The 13668-nt window shown below is 44.2% G+C and overlaps 1 protein-coding gene across 2 annotated transcripts in view; it reads right to left on the reverse strand.

Moving 5' to 3' along the window:
* Window positions 1–296: 296 nt before the first annotated feature.
* Tshz2 (teashirt zinc finger homeobox 2) overlaps window positions 297–13668 on the reverse strand; it is a 431464-nt gene continuing 418092 nt past the window's right edge. For both annotated transcript variants that reach the window (XM_057780900.1, XM_057780899.1), the window contains exon 3: window positions 297–2496. In XM_057780900.1, coding sequence (XP_057636883.1) covers window positions 2495–2496 — 2 coding nt within the window. In that variant the 3' untranslated portion in view covers window positions 297–2494. The remainder of the gene's footprint in view (window positions 2497–13668) is intronic.

Here is a 13668-nt window from a genome sequence, read left to right on the forward strand (position 1 = left end):
CCTCCCACCTCACCCCACCAGAGAAATTGCACTAACAGAACCATATAGATTATATTTGAAACAACGATTTATTCTTATTTTCTTCTTGGGAGTGAACCGGTTACCTAGGAGTTTGGAACTGTATTGTGTCCTCCCAGGTGGGTCACGAGCTCAGCGTTTGCTTTTGGTTGGTTCCAGAGGATCTGAATTATGTAGCTTTGCCTAATAACCCTGGGTTGGAGCAGGTGATTTTTATCAGCTTCACAGAATCCCATGCTAATGTATTATCCCTCCCCCCCCTTTAATAGAATCTCCCGTTGAAGGACAGAGCTCAGCCGAGTCCACCCTTCCATCTTAACCCATCCGAAGACGGTCCTTTCCAGCTGAGTTCCGTTCATTTCTGGTTGAACAGGTTAAGCAGACAGACCTCTCTCTGTTCTCAATTCACTTTATGATCCTCCCATCATAAAAAATAATATCAGCACCTTGCTTTTCATGTCAGAACTACATCCGAGCCGCTGTTCCCTGTGCCCATGAGTAAATCCCATAAAAGCCGCCCCGTTGTACTGTTGTTATTTTTCCTTGTGGGTGATTGATTGATGGATGAGTGCTGACACTTCAATGAAGCTATTTCGCCTGCCATCTCAATCCGATGATGTGAGGGGTATATTTTCCGTCCATGCCTCATTACTTCAGAATGACATTCCTGGAACTTCATTTACTTTTCCCCTCCTTCCCTGAAGCACCATATTTTTCCCCATCTAGGTTATGCATGCCATAAAAAAAGCAATTTGCTATTATATGTGGCATAAGGGCAACACTTTCCTTAGGAGGTAAATAAGTTTTTTTTTCTTTTTTTTCTTCCTTCAAATTTTATTTTAAATCCCAGTGTTGAATTTAGGGATCATGTCAAAATTTCCAAGACATTTCCAACAGGCAGCCTTTATAATAAATGGTGAAAGGATGTATTTGGCTTCATTTTGTCAGCCTTCCCTCCCTTTTCTTTTGGATAACCTTGGTAATTAAAACAACAACACAAAATAGTCATTTGTTTCAGAATATTGTGCTGAGAATAGTTTAAATAGTTCACCTATAGCTGAGTAGCAATTTACAATACAATCCAGACTCGGTTGTCCTATGAGAATAAAGAGACCATTGTTTAAATGAAATGATGGATTTATCTATTATAGATTACTTTCCATTGTACAGAAAATGCTCAGCTAGAATAACCGCATCTTCCCCTGCGCTTCCAAACTGTGTACTAGGTCTGTGAGACTTTAATATTAAAACATGCTCTTAGCTTTTCCAAGTTGACTTAGGACCTGATTTTAATCTGTGTAATACAGTATTCCCGTTAATAATAACATGTAATTAAGACATCCGTTAAAAATCCATAACGTTAATTTAATGGAGAAAATCTAATACAGTTCTATTGGAATTTTTACGTTAAATTAACTTTAACGGGCTTTTAATGGATGTCTTAATTAGATCTCATTATTAACGGGAATATTCCACAAATTAAAATTGGGCCCTTAAAGTTTTAATGAAAAAAGTTGCAGGAACACATTTAAAACGGACACCCTGTTTTCCTGCATTCTGCTGGTTCAGAGGAGAAGCTGCATTTGAGAGGCAACAGGTCCGGCAAGGAGGGATTGCCAGTGAAGGTGGCCACTTCACCTGGCACTCTCGGTGATGCATTGCCATCTTGCTTTCTCTGGGGTTCTAGTCTGCACCCCTCCCAGTTTGCAGGGCTCATCCTACAGTGGTGCATGCTGGGAGCTAAGCTTACAAAACCACTCAAGATAACCGTGGAGGACGCACTCCACAGGAAAAAGCCTTTGGCAGCAACACGGTTAAGCCAACAATTTTCACAGAAGATGAGCATGGTTGGGAGGTTTTCTTGGCTCAAACTCCGGTTTAACTTAATAACTCTTCTACTCTGCGGTGATTAATGGCTCCCCGGTGCAGGGGCAGGACTAGGGAATCCAGGTGCAACCTTAATTGTTACACTGAACAGAAACATTTCCTTTAGACAAACGTTCCCAGGGGGGTTATAAATAGGAAATGGACGTTACCATGAAAAGTAAACTCTCAAGAGCAGCCCACTTGGACATTAAACTATGAAGAGTGATTTGCCCCCTCCCTTTCCTGTTACAAACTGACAAAGTAAGTGCGTCAATGTTCCCAGTCATTATTTTTCCTCGGTGGCACTTTGTTTCTTCCTGACGGTGAAGAGGGCCTCAGAGATGCGACAGTCCCGTGCAGTTTATCAATGAAAATCTAATATCGTCCATAAGGAGAGAAGTGGAAATCAATACTTCATTACCAAATTGTTAGTGAGGATGAAGAGAGATGGTTGGTGGGATTTTTTTTTTTCCATTTTCTTTTTCTGCAGTCTTCTTGAAGCCGGGTGTCAGGAGGAGGTCAGTGGTCCAATGTCAGAAGCAAGGGTGCAACGAACGGAGAAGGGCTGGTGAGGGAGATCCAGGCAGGAAGATCCAGGCTAAGGCATTTGTCCTGCAGAGACGATCAGAACAGAGAAAACAGTGTTATTTCTCGAGTAGTGGCCACTATGGGCAGCTATCTTTCCCAGCTGTCTGTCTGTCTGTCCTCATTTGCTTTCTATTGCTGTGATGAAGACCACGGACCAAAAGCAACTTGGGAGGAGAGGGTTTACCTGGCTTACACTTCCACCTCACAGTCCGTTCCTGAGGGAAGTCAGGACAGGAACTCAAGGCCGGTAACCTGGGGCCTGGAGCTAAAGCAGAGGCTGTGGATGCTTACTGGCTTGTGCCTCATGGCTTTTTCAGCTTGCTTTATTTACTTTTTAAAAGATTTATTTATTTTATATACAATGTTCTGCACACCAGAAGAGGGCACCAGATCTCATTATAGATGGTTGTGAGCCACCATGTGGTTGCTGGGAATTGAACCCAGGACCTTTGGAAGGGCAGGCAGTGCTCTTAACCTTTGAGCCATCCCTCTGGGCCCAGTTTGCTTTTTTTTTTTTTAAATGAAACTCAGGGCTATTTTTCACGTAACCACCTACAGTGAACTGAACTCTCCCACATCAATCATTAATCAAGAAAATGTCCCACAGATTTGCGTACAGGCCAGTCTGATGGGATCATTTTCTCAATTCATGTTCCTTCTTCACAGATGACCCTGGCTTGGGTCAAGCTGACAAAACCCAAACAGCACAGCATCCTTGTTTCTACTAATGTTCTGAGTAGAGTCATAGTTAGTCAAGGTCAGAGTCCAAGGCAAATGATGGGACAAAAAAACAAAACAAAACAAAAAAACCCCCCAAAAAACAGAGGCCAAATTAGGAATTTGTCTATTAAAATCTAGAACCAATCAAAACATTTTATTTATTTATTTCCAATATTATACTAAATTGTTTTTAAACATTTATTTATGGTGCATGTACACTATGTGAGTGTGTGTATGTGTATGTGTGTGTCTATGAACACATAGGTGTCATGGCACACATGTGGACGTCAGAGGACAACTTGCAATTAGTTCTTTCTTTTGACCATGTACGTTTCAGGGTTCAAACTCAGGTCATCAGGCTTGAAACCTACTTAACTCTTTTACTAGCCCCCATCAAAAGACATTTATATATGGGAGAGACATACCCAGGCTCACAGAAAGTAATAATATTAATACTCATCATCGGACGAATGGGTAAATAGAATACTGTAATTAATGCAATGGAACACTACTCAGCCTTTAAAAGGAAGGGCAATTTCATCATTCTACAACCTAAGTGAACAATGACAAATTATGCTAAATGAAAGGAGGCAGTCACAAGAAGATAGACATTGTGCCTGATACATTTAATGGCCACAAAATTTCAGTTTTGCAAGATGACAAATTCTGGAGAGGATGGTTTTGGTTGTACAATAATGTGAGTAGATGCAACAGCACCAAAGCATATGCCTGAAAATGGTCATAATGGGAAAATTTATATTATATTTATTTTACTGTAATTAAAAGCATAGGGGCCTGGAGAGATGTATAAATGGAGACTGTGTTGGGCCCCACATTGGGCGAATGTAAGTGGAGACTGCGAGTTCCTTTCTTGGCAGCCCAGACCCAAATAATCACATAATCACACACAAATTAAACTAAATACAGCACTGTTTGGTCAATAGCTTAGGTGAATACCTAGCTAACTTTTACATATTTTTAATTTTTGTATTGATTTTATGGAGTTATACTTTTTCTCTGCTCCCCTCCCTACCTCTCCCCTCCCCTTCAACCCTCTTCCATGGTCCCCATGCTCCCAATTTACTCAAGAGATCTTGTCTTTTTCTACTTCCCATGTAGATTAGATCCATGATGTGTCTCTTAGGGTCCTCATTGTTGTCTAGGTCTCTGGGATTGTGAAACTTTTACATCTTAAATTAACCCATTTTTATTAATCACCACGAGTCTGCGACCTACCAGTAAGGTTCTGGTGTCCTTCTCCTTTGGCAGCTACAGGGTATTCTCCCTGACTCCACCTACTTTATATATGTCTGTTCTTTTTTTTTTTTTTTAAATATTTATTTATTTATTATGTATACAATATTCTGTTTGTGTGTATGCCTGCTGGCCAGAAGAGGGCACCAGACCCCTTTACAGATGGTTATGAGCCACCATGTGGTTGCTGGGAATTGAACTCAGGACCTTTGGAAGAGCAGGCAATGCTCTTAACCTCTGAGCCATCTCTCCAGCCCCTATATGTCTGTTCTTATTTCCTGCCTGGCTTTACTCTGCTCTGCCATGGGCCAAAGCAACTTCTTTATTAACCAATGGTAATAAAACATATTCATTGCATACAGAGGGGAATTCCACATCAGAAATGGTGCTGAGGTTAAGAGTACTGACTGCTTTTCAGGAGGTTCTGAGTTCAATTCGCAGAAACCATATGATGGCTCACACCATCTGTAATGAGATCTGGTGCCCTCTTCTGGCCTGCAGGCATACATAAATAAATAATAAATTATTTATTATAAGAAATAAATAAATCTTAAAAAAGAAAAACAAACACGTAATCTATTTTTCACCAATAAGAATTTCTGGAAGCCGGGCGGTGGTGACGCACGCCTTTAATTTAATCCCAGCACTTGGGAGGCAGAGGCAGGCGGATCTCTGTGAGTTCGAGACCAGCCTGGTCTACAAGAGCTAGTTCCAGGACAGGCTCCAAAACCACAGAGAAACCCTGTCTCAAAAAAACCAAAAAAAAAAAAAAAAAAAAAAAAAGAATTTCTGGAAAAATATAATTTCTGTTCTCTCACCCAGAGAGAGCACTCATTCATAGTTGGCTCTATCTCTGCCCACGTTCATCTTTTTCCATCTATTTGCTGAGGTCCACATGGCCACTGGTTTTGCCTACTGCCTCTTGTTGAGTTTTTCAGTGGAAGGCATTGTTGGATTTGTGTCTGATGACGTACAGTGTGGCTGCAGACCCGCTCTTATCATCTTGAACATGGACTTAGTTTCCAGTTTTATTCACTGGTACAAAACACCCGAATAACCATTGAATATCTAGAGCTTTTCAGTATGTTGGGGTGTCATCAACTTCACCTCCCAGGTCTAGTTTTTGAGTCAAAAGAAGCGAATGTTTTCGTGGTGAGAAAATGGTAATAAAAACAAATGGGAAGGCCAGGCAGGGTAGCTGAACGGACCAGAGCTGGGAGGGAGAGACTGAGTTTTGAGTTTGAAGCTCGCCTGGGCTATACACTGAGACTCTCAAAAACCTAACCCTGAGTAAGCGGCTCAGCAAGAAAAGGTGTTTGCTTCTGAGCCTGACCAGTTGGGGCTTATACAAAGGGAGGGTAGAGCTGATTCTTCTAAAGTGCCCTCTGACTTCCATGTTTGTGCTGTTACGTGTGCAGCCCTCCCCCCAACACAAATCAACGTAGAAAATTCTAAAGCCGAAAGGGGAGAAAAAGAGGAAAACTAAGGAACAATCTTTTTTTTCCCCTCTTGCTGTTACATTTCCTGTGAATAATCTATCCGTTACCTCATGATAAGCGTGGCGGTACTTGTTGGATTTCTTTACTTACTTATTTTTTATTTTTTATGTTTTGAGTCAGGGGTTTTATTCCTTACTCTTATTCCGGAACTCGATCTATAGACCAGGCTGGTCCTGAACTCACAGAGGTTCATCTGCCTCTACCTCCCGAGTGCTGGCATTAAAGACATCTGCCACTAACCCTGGCTTGCAGCAGGAGCTCTTAACTGCCAGTAATAATTTATTTTTAAAAGTTGTGTATGTATGTATGCATGCATGTATGTATGTACTCTGTGTACATGTGATGTGTATGTGGAGACTGAAGCCCCCTGCAAGCAGAATAACTTGACTGCCGTAGCTGTTTCTCCCAGGTGAGTCCCAGGGGACAAGAAAGTAGTGGATGCTGTTGCTACTGTCAAGGAATGATGCAAAGAGCTGAAGACCTTGGCAGTTTAGAAGCAGATCCACAGGACATCCGGGTGCAACTGCTTTCAAATTCCAGATACGAGGGCCTTGTATTACAGTCTAGATACGTGACCCCACGTGCAAAGTCCCTGGGAGTAGCTGAACCTGGTGGTGCTGTGTGATTGTGATCCAGAGATCTGAGAGACGGAGGCAAGAGGGTCAGGAGTTCCAGGCCAGTTGGAATGACTCGAGACCCTGCCTCAAAACCAAACAAATAAAGATGAGGTTCTTTATATCCCAGCACGGAGAGTTGGAAGGCATGGCGTCTATGGAAGGTCAGTGTACTGAGGGTCGGTGGGCAGAGACTCGATCTTAAGTCATTTTGGGCCAATAGGTGGTGCTCCCCCTGCCCCGTTAACTTAGAAACTTAGGAGGAGAAGGAGGAAGAGGAGGGGCTACTTTGCATTTTTCTCTAGTGCCTCCCCCTGCGGGGGAGGGGAGGCTTTAAAATAGATCCTGGAAGAAAATTAAAAGTAGAAAATTAAAGAAGGCCATAAAGAGTGTTCCTTTTTCTTTGCCTGCCGTGGATTACATAAACTGGGTTAAGGAAGAAAGAAACCAGAGAAAGTGACATTGCAGACTCTCAGTCTCTGTTGAAGCCTTAACTTTGTTGCTTCAAAAGCCTTTTTCTACCCCCTAATACGTTGTGCTACTGTGAGAAAAAAGGAAACAAAATTTAATTACATATCTAGAAAGTCATAGGCTATGTTCACTAAGTAGGGTTTGGGAGGGAGAGCCAGGCAAAAAAGATAGATAGCATTATTTTCATATTTATTAAGTAGCCACCAACAAATGTTTAGGATTCTCTATACTTTAATTTGGTCATTGTGTTGGCTAGCTTTATGTCAACTTGGCAGAAGCTAGAGTCATCTGAAAGGAGGGAGTTTCAATTGAGAAGATGCCTCCATAAGATCCAGCTGTAGGGCGTTTTCTTAAATAGTGATTGATGTGGGTGGGTCCTGCCCACTGTAGGTGGTGCCATCCCAAGTGGTGCCATCTCTGGGCTGGTGGTCCTAGGTTCTATAAGAAAGCAGGCTGAACAAGTCATGAGGAGCAAGCCAGTGAGCAGTACCCCTCCAGGCCTCTGTATCCTGCCTCCAGGTTCCTGCCAGCCTTAAGTTCCTGTCCTGACTTCCTTCAGTGATGAACAGTGATGTGGAAGTGTGAGCCAAACAAACCCTTCCTGCCCAAGTTGCTTTGGCCATGGTGTCTCATCACAGCAACAGTGACTCTCATTAGGACAGTCATACTGGCTTTTTTTTAGCCCTCTGCTGAATTGTTTGGGTCAGTGCCTCCTTTCTCCAGTCCTTGCTCCGCCCTTCCTGTATCTTCTGATCTTGTTGGGATGCTCAGGTCACACTGCGTCAAGAAGTACGTTATGATGACAGGAAGGGGATAGCCGGAAGCTGGGCTGTTAGGTCCCTGGTGCTGTGGAGAGTCCCCCTGGTACTGAAGAGAATGCCCCACTGGGTGGTATGGCTCTTCACAGCACACATATTTTGGGGAGCTCCATGCAGGTCTGGTCGCCTACCCTCAACACTGCGCATATCTGAAGACTGTACATTCTATCTGAGATTGACAAGCTGTTGAGCAACACCCTTGGCCACTCCACACAGGTTCCCACGACACCTGGTTTCAAAGCATGTTCATGTACATACACACATTCTCTTCTGGAACAAACCAAAGCTGAGGGGTCTGGGTGATTTGCCCCTGTGGTGATCAGGGATAAGGAACACGTGACGATGGACTCCTCTTGTAGGGCTCCTCAAAGGTATTTGGTTGAAAGTAGAAAACACAAGTGAAATAGTAATGTTGAAAATAAAAAAAAATCATTTAAAAAGGAACTATGACAAAGAGATGAAGTGAAAATGGAGACGGGGACTTTTAATGATGCCGTCCTTGGAGAAACCCGCAGTTAATATTTTTCAAATTGATTTACAATTTGAAAATCCAAATTGGCTCCTTCTCATTGCTCGGTCTCAGCACCAGTGCCTCATTTAATTTTTCCTAAGAGGAATCTCTCCGCGAAGAAACCCTTAAACTTTGGGGGACGAATTTCATTTCTTATGGAGAATAAAATAATTGCTTAAGTGCATGGAACACTCTGATGTGCAGACACAGATTCACGTGGCAGATCACGCTTCAAAACCTCTCTTATTTTATTTTATTTTATTTTTTTTTTTGGTTTTTCGAGACAGGGTTTCTCTGTGGTTTTGGAGCCTGTCCTGGAACTAGCTCTTGTAGACCAGGCTGGTCTCGAACTCACAGAGATCCACCTGCCTCTGCCTCCCAAGTGCTGGGATTAAAGGCGTGCGCCACCACCGCCCGGCCCTCTCTTATTTTATTGTGCTGAAGGCTGGCCTTGAACTTGAACTCCTCCACAGGGGTGTGTCCCCACATCCATACCCTACTGAATGCCTTGCCTCCTGCGAGACTTGGCCTCAAACTCAGTCCGTGGAGTAGCCATGGATGACCTTGAAATGTAAGTCTCTTGCTTCCAACTCCTGAGTTCCAGGATTACAGGCATGCGGTACCATGCCATTCGACGCAGCACTGGGGATGGAACCCAGGTCTTCATGTGTCTTGGGCTAGCACTCCGAGTTACACACACACATACACACACACACACACACACACCTGCCATGTCTTTTTGCTAATTCTTTTCTTCCACTTAGTTTTTTTTTTTTTTCCTCTGTCATTGAAAGCAGAGACTGAGATGAACTGCTTCTGGAAAGGGAAGTCTCTTTCTCGTTGTCTCTGTCTCTGTCTCTCTCTCTATCTTTTTCTTTTTCTCTCTCACACACACAAACACAACACAGGCTGAGTTTCTTTGTGGTGTTTGGAGGAACTGTGATGTTTTCTTTCCTCAAACATCAAAGGGTCAAGCCAGTTAAAACCACTTAGCTTATCAGCAGTGGGTTGTGCTGACCATCCAGACCCACCAGCGTGGTGTGATTTGTGTGATTTTACTGATCCTGACAAGATTGGATGTCAACCCAGCCTTCCCTTCCAGAGGTCTCTGAAGTGACTTAACCAAGGTGACATGACCATAAGTAAAATGGATTATTCTAATATTCAATATTCAAGTCTGAGCAGTGGTGGCGCACACCTTTAATCCGAGGCAGGCAAATCTCTATGAGTTTGAGGCCAGCCTGGTCTTCAGAGTGAGTTCCAGGACAGACTCTAAAGCTATACAGAGAAACCCTGTCTTGAGCCATTCTCCCCAAGAAAAAACATGATAAAAAACTCTTTATAAAATAAATTCATCATAAATATATGTTTTCTTGATTTCAAAGCCTTTACTCTCAGGCCCAGGCCCAGCTGTCCCTGACTTCAGTAGGATCTGCACCCAGAGACCAGAGCTGCTTCGTCAAGGGTGGTTTCATCCCACCCGTGAGGAGGGACACAAAGTACTGTTGTTTATCTGGATACTTTCCCTCTCGGAACGTGGAACCATAAATAACGTGCTAGCTGTTAATTACCGCACTGGAAGAGCTCCACATTTGAACTTCTTTTAAAGCTTGGCTTGTAACGAATCTCACAGGTGTGTCAAATGCGTGATAGAGTCAGGGGTGGTGGCGCACACCTTTAATCCCAGCACTCGGGAAGCAGAGGCAGGCGGATCGCTGTGAGTTTGAGGCCAGCCTGGTCTACAAGAGCCAGTTCAGGACAGGCTTCAAAACTCCAGAGAAACATGTCTCAAAAAAAAAAAAAAAAAAAAAAAAAAAAAAAGCATGTTAGACTCATCAAGACCCGAACCAGAACAACTGCCCACCTTTGGAGGTGGGAGACTTTTCTGTGGGATTTTCTGCTCAGCACCGGAGCAAACATCTTCCACAGGCCCTTTGTCTCCTATCACCGACCCCAGCTGACTGCACAGTGGGCACCCAGGAAGTACTGCTTAGAACATGCTCTCGGGTGGCCTGCTGCTTGTGGCCCTTGGTAGCTTTCTGTAGCTCTCACCAAACTCCTGACCAAAGAGCTTAACAGAAGAAGAGTTTCTTCTGCTCATTGTCCCAAAGGTTTCAGTCCCCATGGCAGAGAAGACGTCAAGAGAAAGGGGGATACAGGAAGGGCACCAGCTGTGGTCCTCAAGGCCATGCTCTGGAGACTTTCTCCCTCCGGGGATTCCCCACCACTTCCCCACCCGAAATAATGTGCCCGTTCTGAACCCATTTAGGGGCGCATTCTTTGATTAGGCCTCAGAGTCTCAGCGTCACGGACACACCCAGAGGTGGGCCTAATTGCTCCCTGAGCGCTTCCTACTCCAGACCAATGAGGATTAGGGTCTGACTGAGCTACGCCAAATGGGTTACAACCCTCTGCCTCTCCATGTGCAGCATGGCGGCTGAAACCATCTGGGACAGGGTAACACTCCTGGGACAGCAGGAGAAACGGCAGGAGACACGACACAGGGCCTTGTGAGAGTGGGGACAACACTCACCAAAAGCCATCGGTGTCCTTACTCTGGGTCAGCTTGGAAGATCTCAGTGGCAGCTGCAGATCTCTTCCTTTGCACTCAGCCCTTATCCTGGGGCTGCCCAGGCCAGAATGAAAGGGCTGCCGTGAAGCCTTGCCGAGCGCCATCTTCCTGACAGTGGTTGATGGGATTAAGGAGTCTTAACTGCTGAATGCTTATCCCTAATTATAATCAAAGGTACATCAATCTAAATAAGTATGATAAGGCGGGAGCCAGCCCCTGCTATCCACTCCACTCCAGTTCCCCCTGAGCTTTTTAACATGAATCTGTTCTCAGTAGGATGCTTTGACCAAGCTTGGGTTGAATAATTATACAAAAGAAATGGAGCTCAGTGATAAGTAACACCTTTTTTTTTTTTTTTTTTTCAGGAAAGAATGGTTAAAGCTATTATTATTATTAAAGACGCAAAGGAATAGTTTCTTTTTTGCTTTAAATATTAGGTTCTACTCTATTGGGTGCCCATCTTTGGCCTGAGGTATGACTACTGTTGTTTTAGTTTTTATGCGTGAGTGCATGAGTGTGTGTGTGTGTGTATGTGTGTGCATGTGTGTGTGTATGTGTGTGTATATATGTATGCATGCACACATGAACCACAGCGTGTGTGAAGGTCCCAGGACAGTTTTCAGAGTCTGTTGTCTTCCACCCTAAGTGTTCAGGTTGACAGCGAGCTCTGAGCCACCTCACTGCAGGAACCTTGCATGAACTATTTTTCCTGTATTTTCTGCAGAGGTAGGGATCAAACTCAAGGCTCTGTGCATGTGATGCAAGCGTTCTGAGCACCCCCACTCTTGCTGGCTCAGTCTACTTGTTAACAAGGTGACTGTACCCTTTACTAACTTCTCCACTCTGGGAAAAGATGCTTCTCTCTTCTGATGGCTTCTACGCTCACCAGATCAGGGACATTACATCACCTTTCATGCACATCACTTGGTGCCGGTTCTTTAAGTATCCCCTAGAATGTGATTCCTGGATCTGGAGAGATGGCTTAGTGGATAAGAGCACTGCTTTTCCAGAGGACCTGAGTTCAGTTTCCAGCTTGTATCTGGTGGCTAACAGACATCTGTAACTCCAGTTCTGGGGGTTCTGATGCCTTCTGCTGGTCTCTGTGGGAACTGCATGCACATGGCATATAGGCCGTACATGCAGGCAAAACACCCATACACATAAATATTAGAATGAAAAAATTCAGATTCCCTTAATGATTTTCACTTTTTTTGTGGTTGCATTATGTAGCATATAATAAAGTGCTTTGGAAATGCTTTGGAGTGAGATGTAGACTACATTTAAAAACATATGCATAAAACCCATTCATACTTTAGAAAGAAGTCATCAAGCCTCAGAATATGCATTGTTCTTTCTTTCTGGAAGTTTAAAAATGAAAGTGCAGAGAGGCCCTTCAGCCCCTGCACTCCACAGGGTGAATAGAAATCAGTTGTCAACTCAAATGGGAAGCCAAGAAAAGTTTTCTTCTTTTTAGACATGGAAAAGGGATAAAGCAGCCTTTCCAAAGAGAGAATGCGGTCCCAGCAGCCACCATTTCAGTAAGTGCCGGGTACGGGCTCTGCACTTGGCAAGTCCAGCCGAGGGCAGCATCTTCTCCCTCTTACAGAGGAGCAAACAGAAGCCCCGTCTGGGAAGGGTGGGATGAAGGGTGCAGGAGCAGCTGGCGGGGCTCGGTGTTTCTGCCCTCGAGGCTTCTCTCAGCTTCCTAGTGCTCTTGCTGGAGCGGAGGAGAACGTCCTGAAGACTATATAGTGAAGAATGATAAGGATTGAAGGACTGTCCAGCGACTGTCATCTTTTCAGAAGCTAAATTAAAAGGGAACAATTACCAGGGCGTCATCCTGAGAGCGGAAAGTACAGTGTCCCTAGCGGCTTTGATGTTAGTTATAATTTTGTGTCCTGTGTCTGCAGATCTCACGTGGACGTTGCTGCTAGGTGGTTGCTCTTGGTGCTTGGCCATGGACGAGTGAAAGCGAGTGATTTGCCTGTACGTTCTTAGAGAACCATAGGCCTAGGCTCCCAAACAGCCCTTACACTGTTTGAAAGAGGTCTACACGCTGGCAAACATCACCGTAAACAACCCGGACAGCTTCAAGTCGGCCGCCAACGACATGATTCACTGCGGCGCCCATCTTCTCTATGTGGGGCATAGAGCCAAATGTTATTTATTTCAAGTGACTTCTGGCCAAATGAGGTTCACAGTGTAGACACCGCCGGGGGACTTCATCGCAGCTGAAACTGGGAGCTGTTGGCTCTTAGGAAACGCTGTCTGCCTTCAGAGCATGGAAAATAGTCATGGAGAGATTTTTTCTTTACCACTGGGATTGTGGCTCTAAAGCCTCTGTGGCAGTTGTCTACGCTGGCAAAAAAGGCTGGCGTGGTGGGCCACAGAAGCAGGCAGTTCAGGTGAAGCTTGCCTTTCAGCATGATCCCATGTTTGCGTGCTCACACCATTCATTCCTTCTGTTTTATTCCTTTTTCCTTTCTCTCTCTCTCTCTCTTTTTCTTTCTTTTTCTTGAGTCTAGTCTTGTTCTTGCTCGGTAGCCAAGGTAGATCTAATGCTCTGGAATGGAATTTCAGGTATATGCCATCAAAAAAAAAATCCAACTTATTTTTAAAATTTATGTATGTGTGTGTATATGCCATGTGTGTTCAGGGGTCCGAGGGGGAGTCCCCAGAGCTCACACTGGTGGTGTGAGTTACCTGGTGTGGGTCCTGGCGACCTGGAAAAGTGGCA

This window comes from Chionomys nivalis, chromosome 9 (genome assembly GCF_950005125.1).
Source record: "Chionomys nivalis chromosome 9, mChiNiv1.1, whole genome shotgun sequence".
Classification (NCBI taxonomy): Eukaryota; Metazoa; Chordata; class Mammalia; order Rodentia; family Cricetidae; genus Chionomys; species Chionomys nivalis.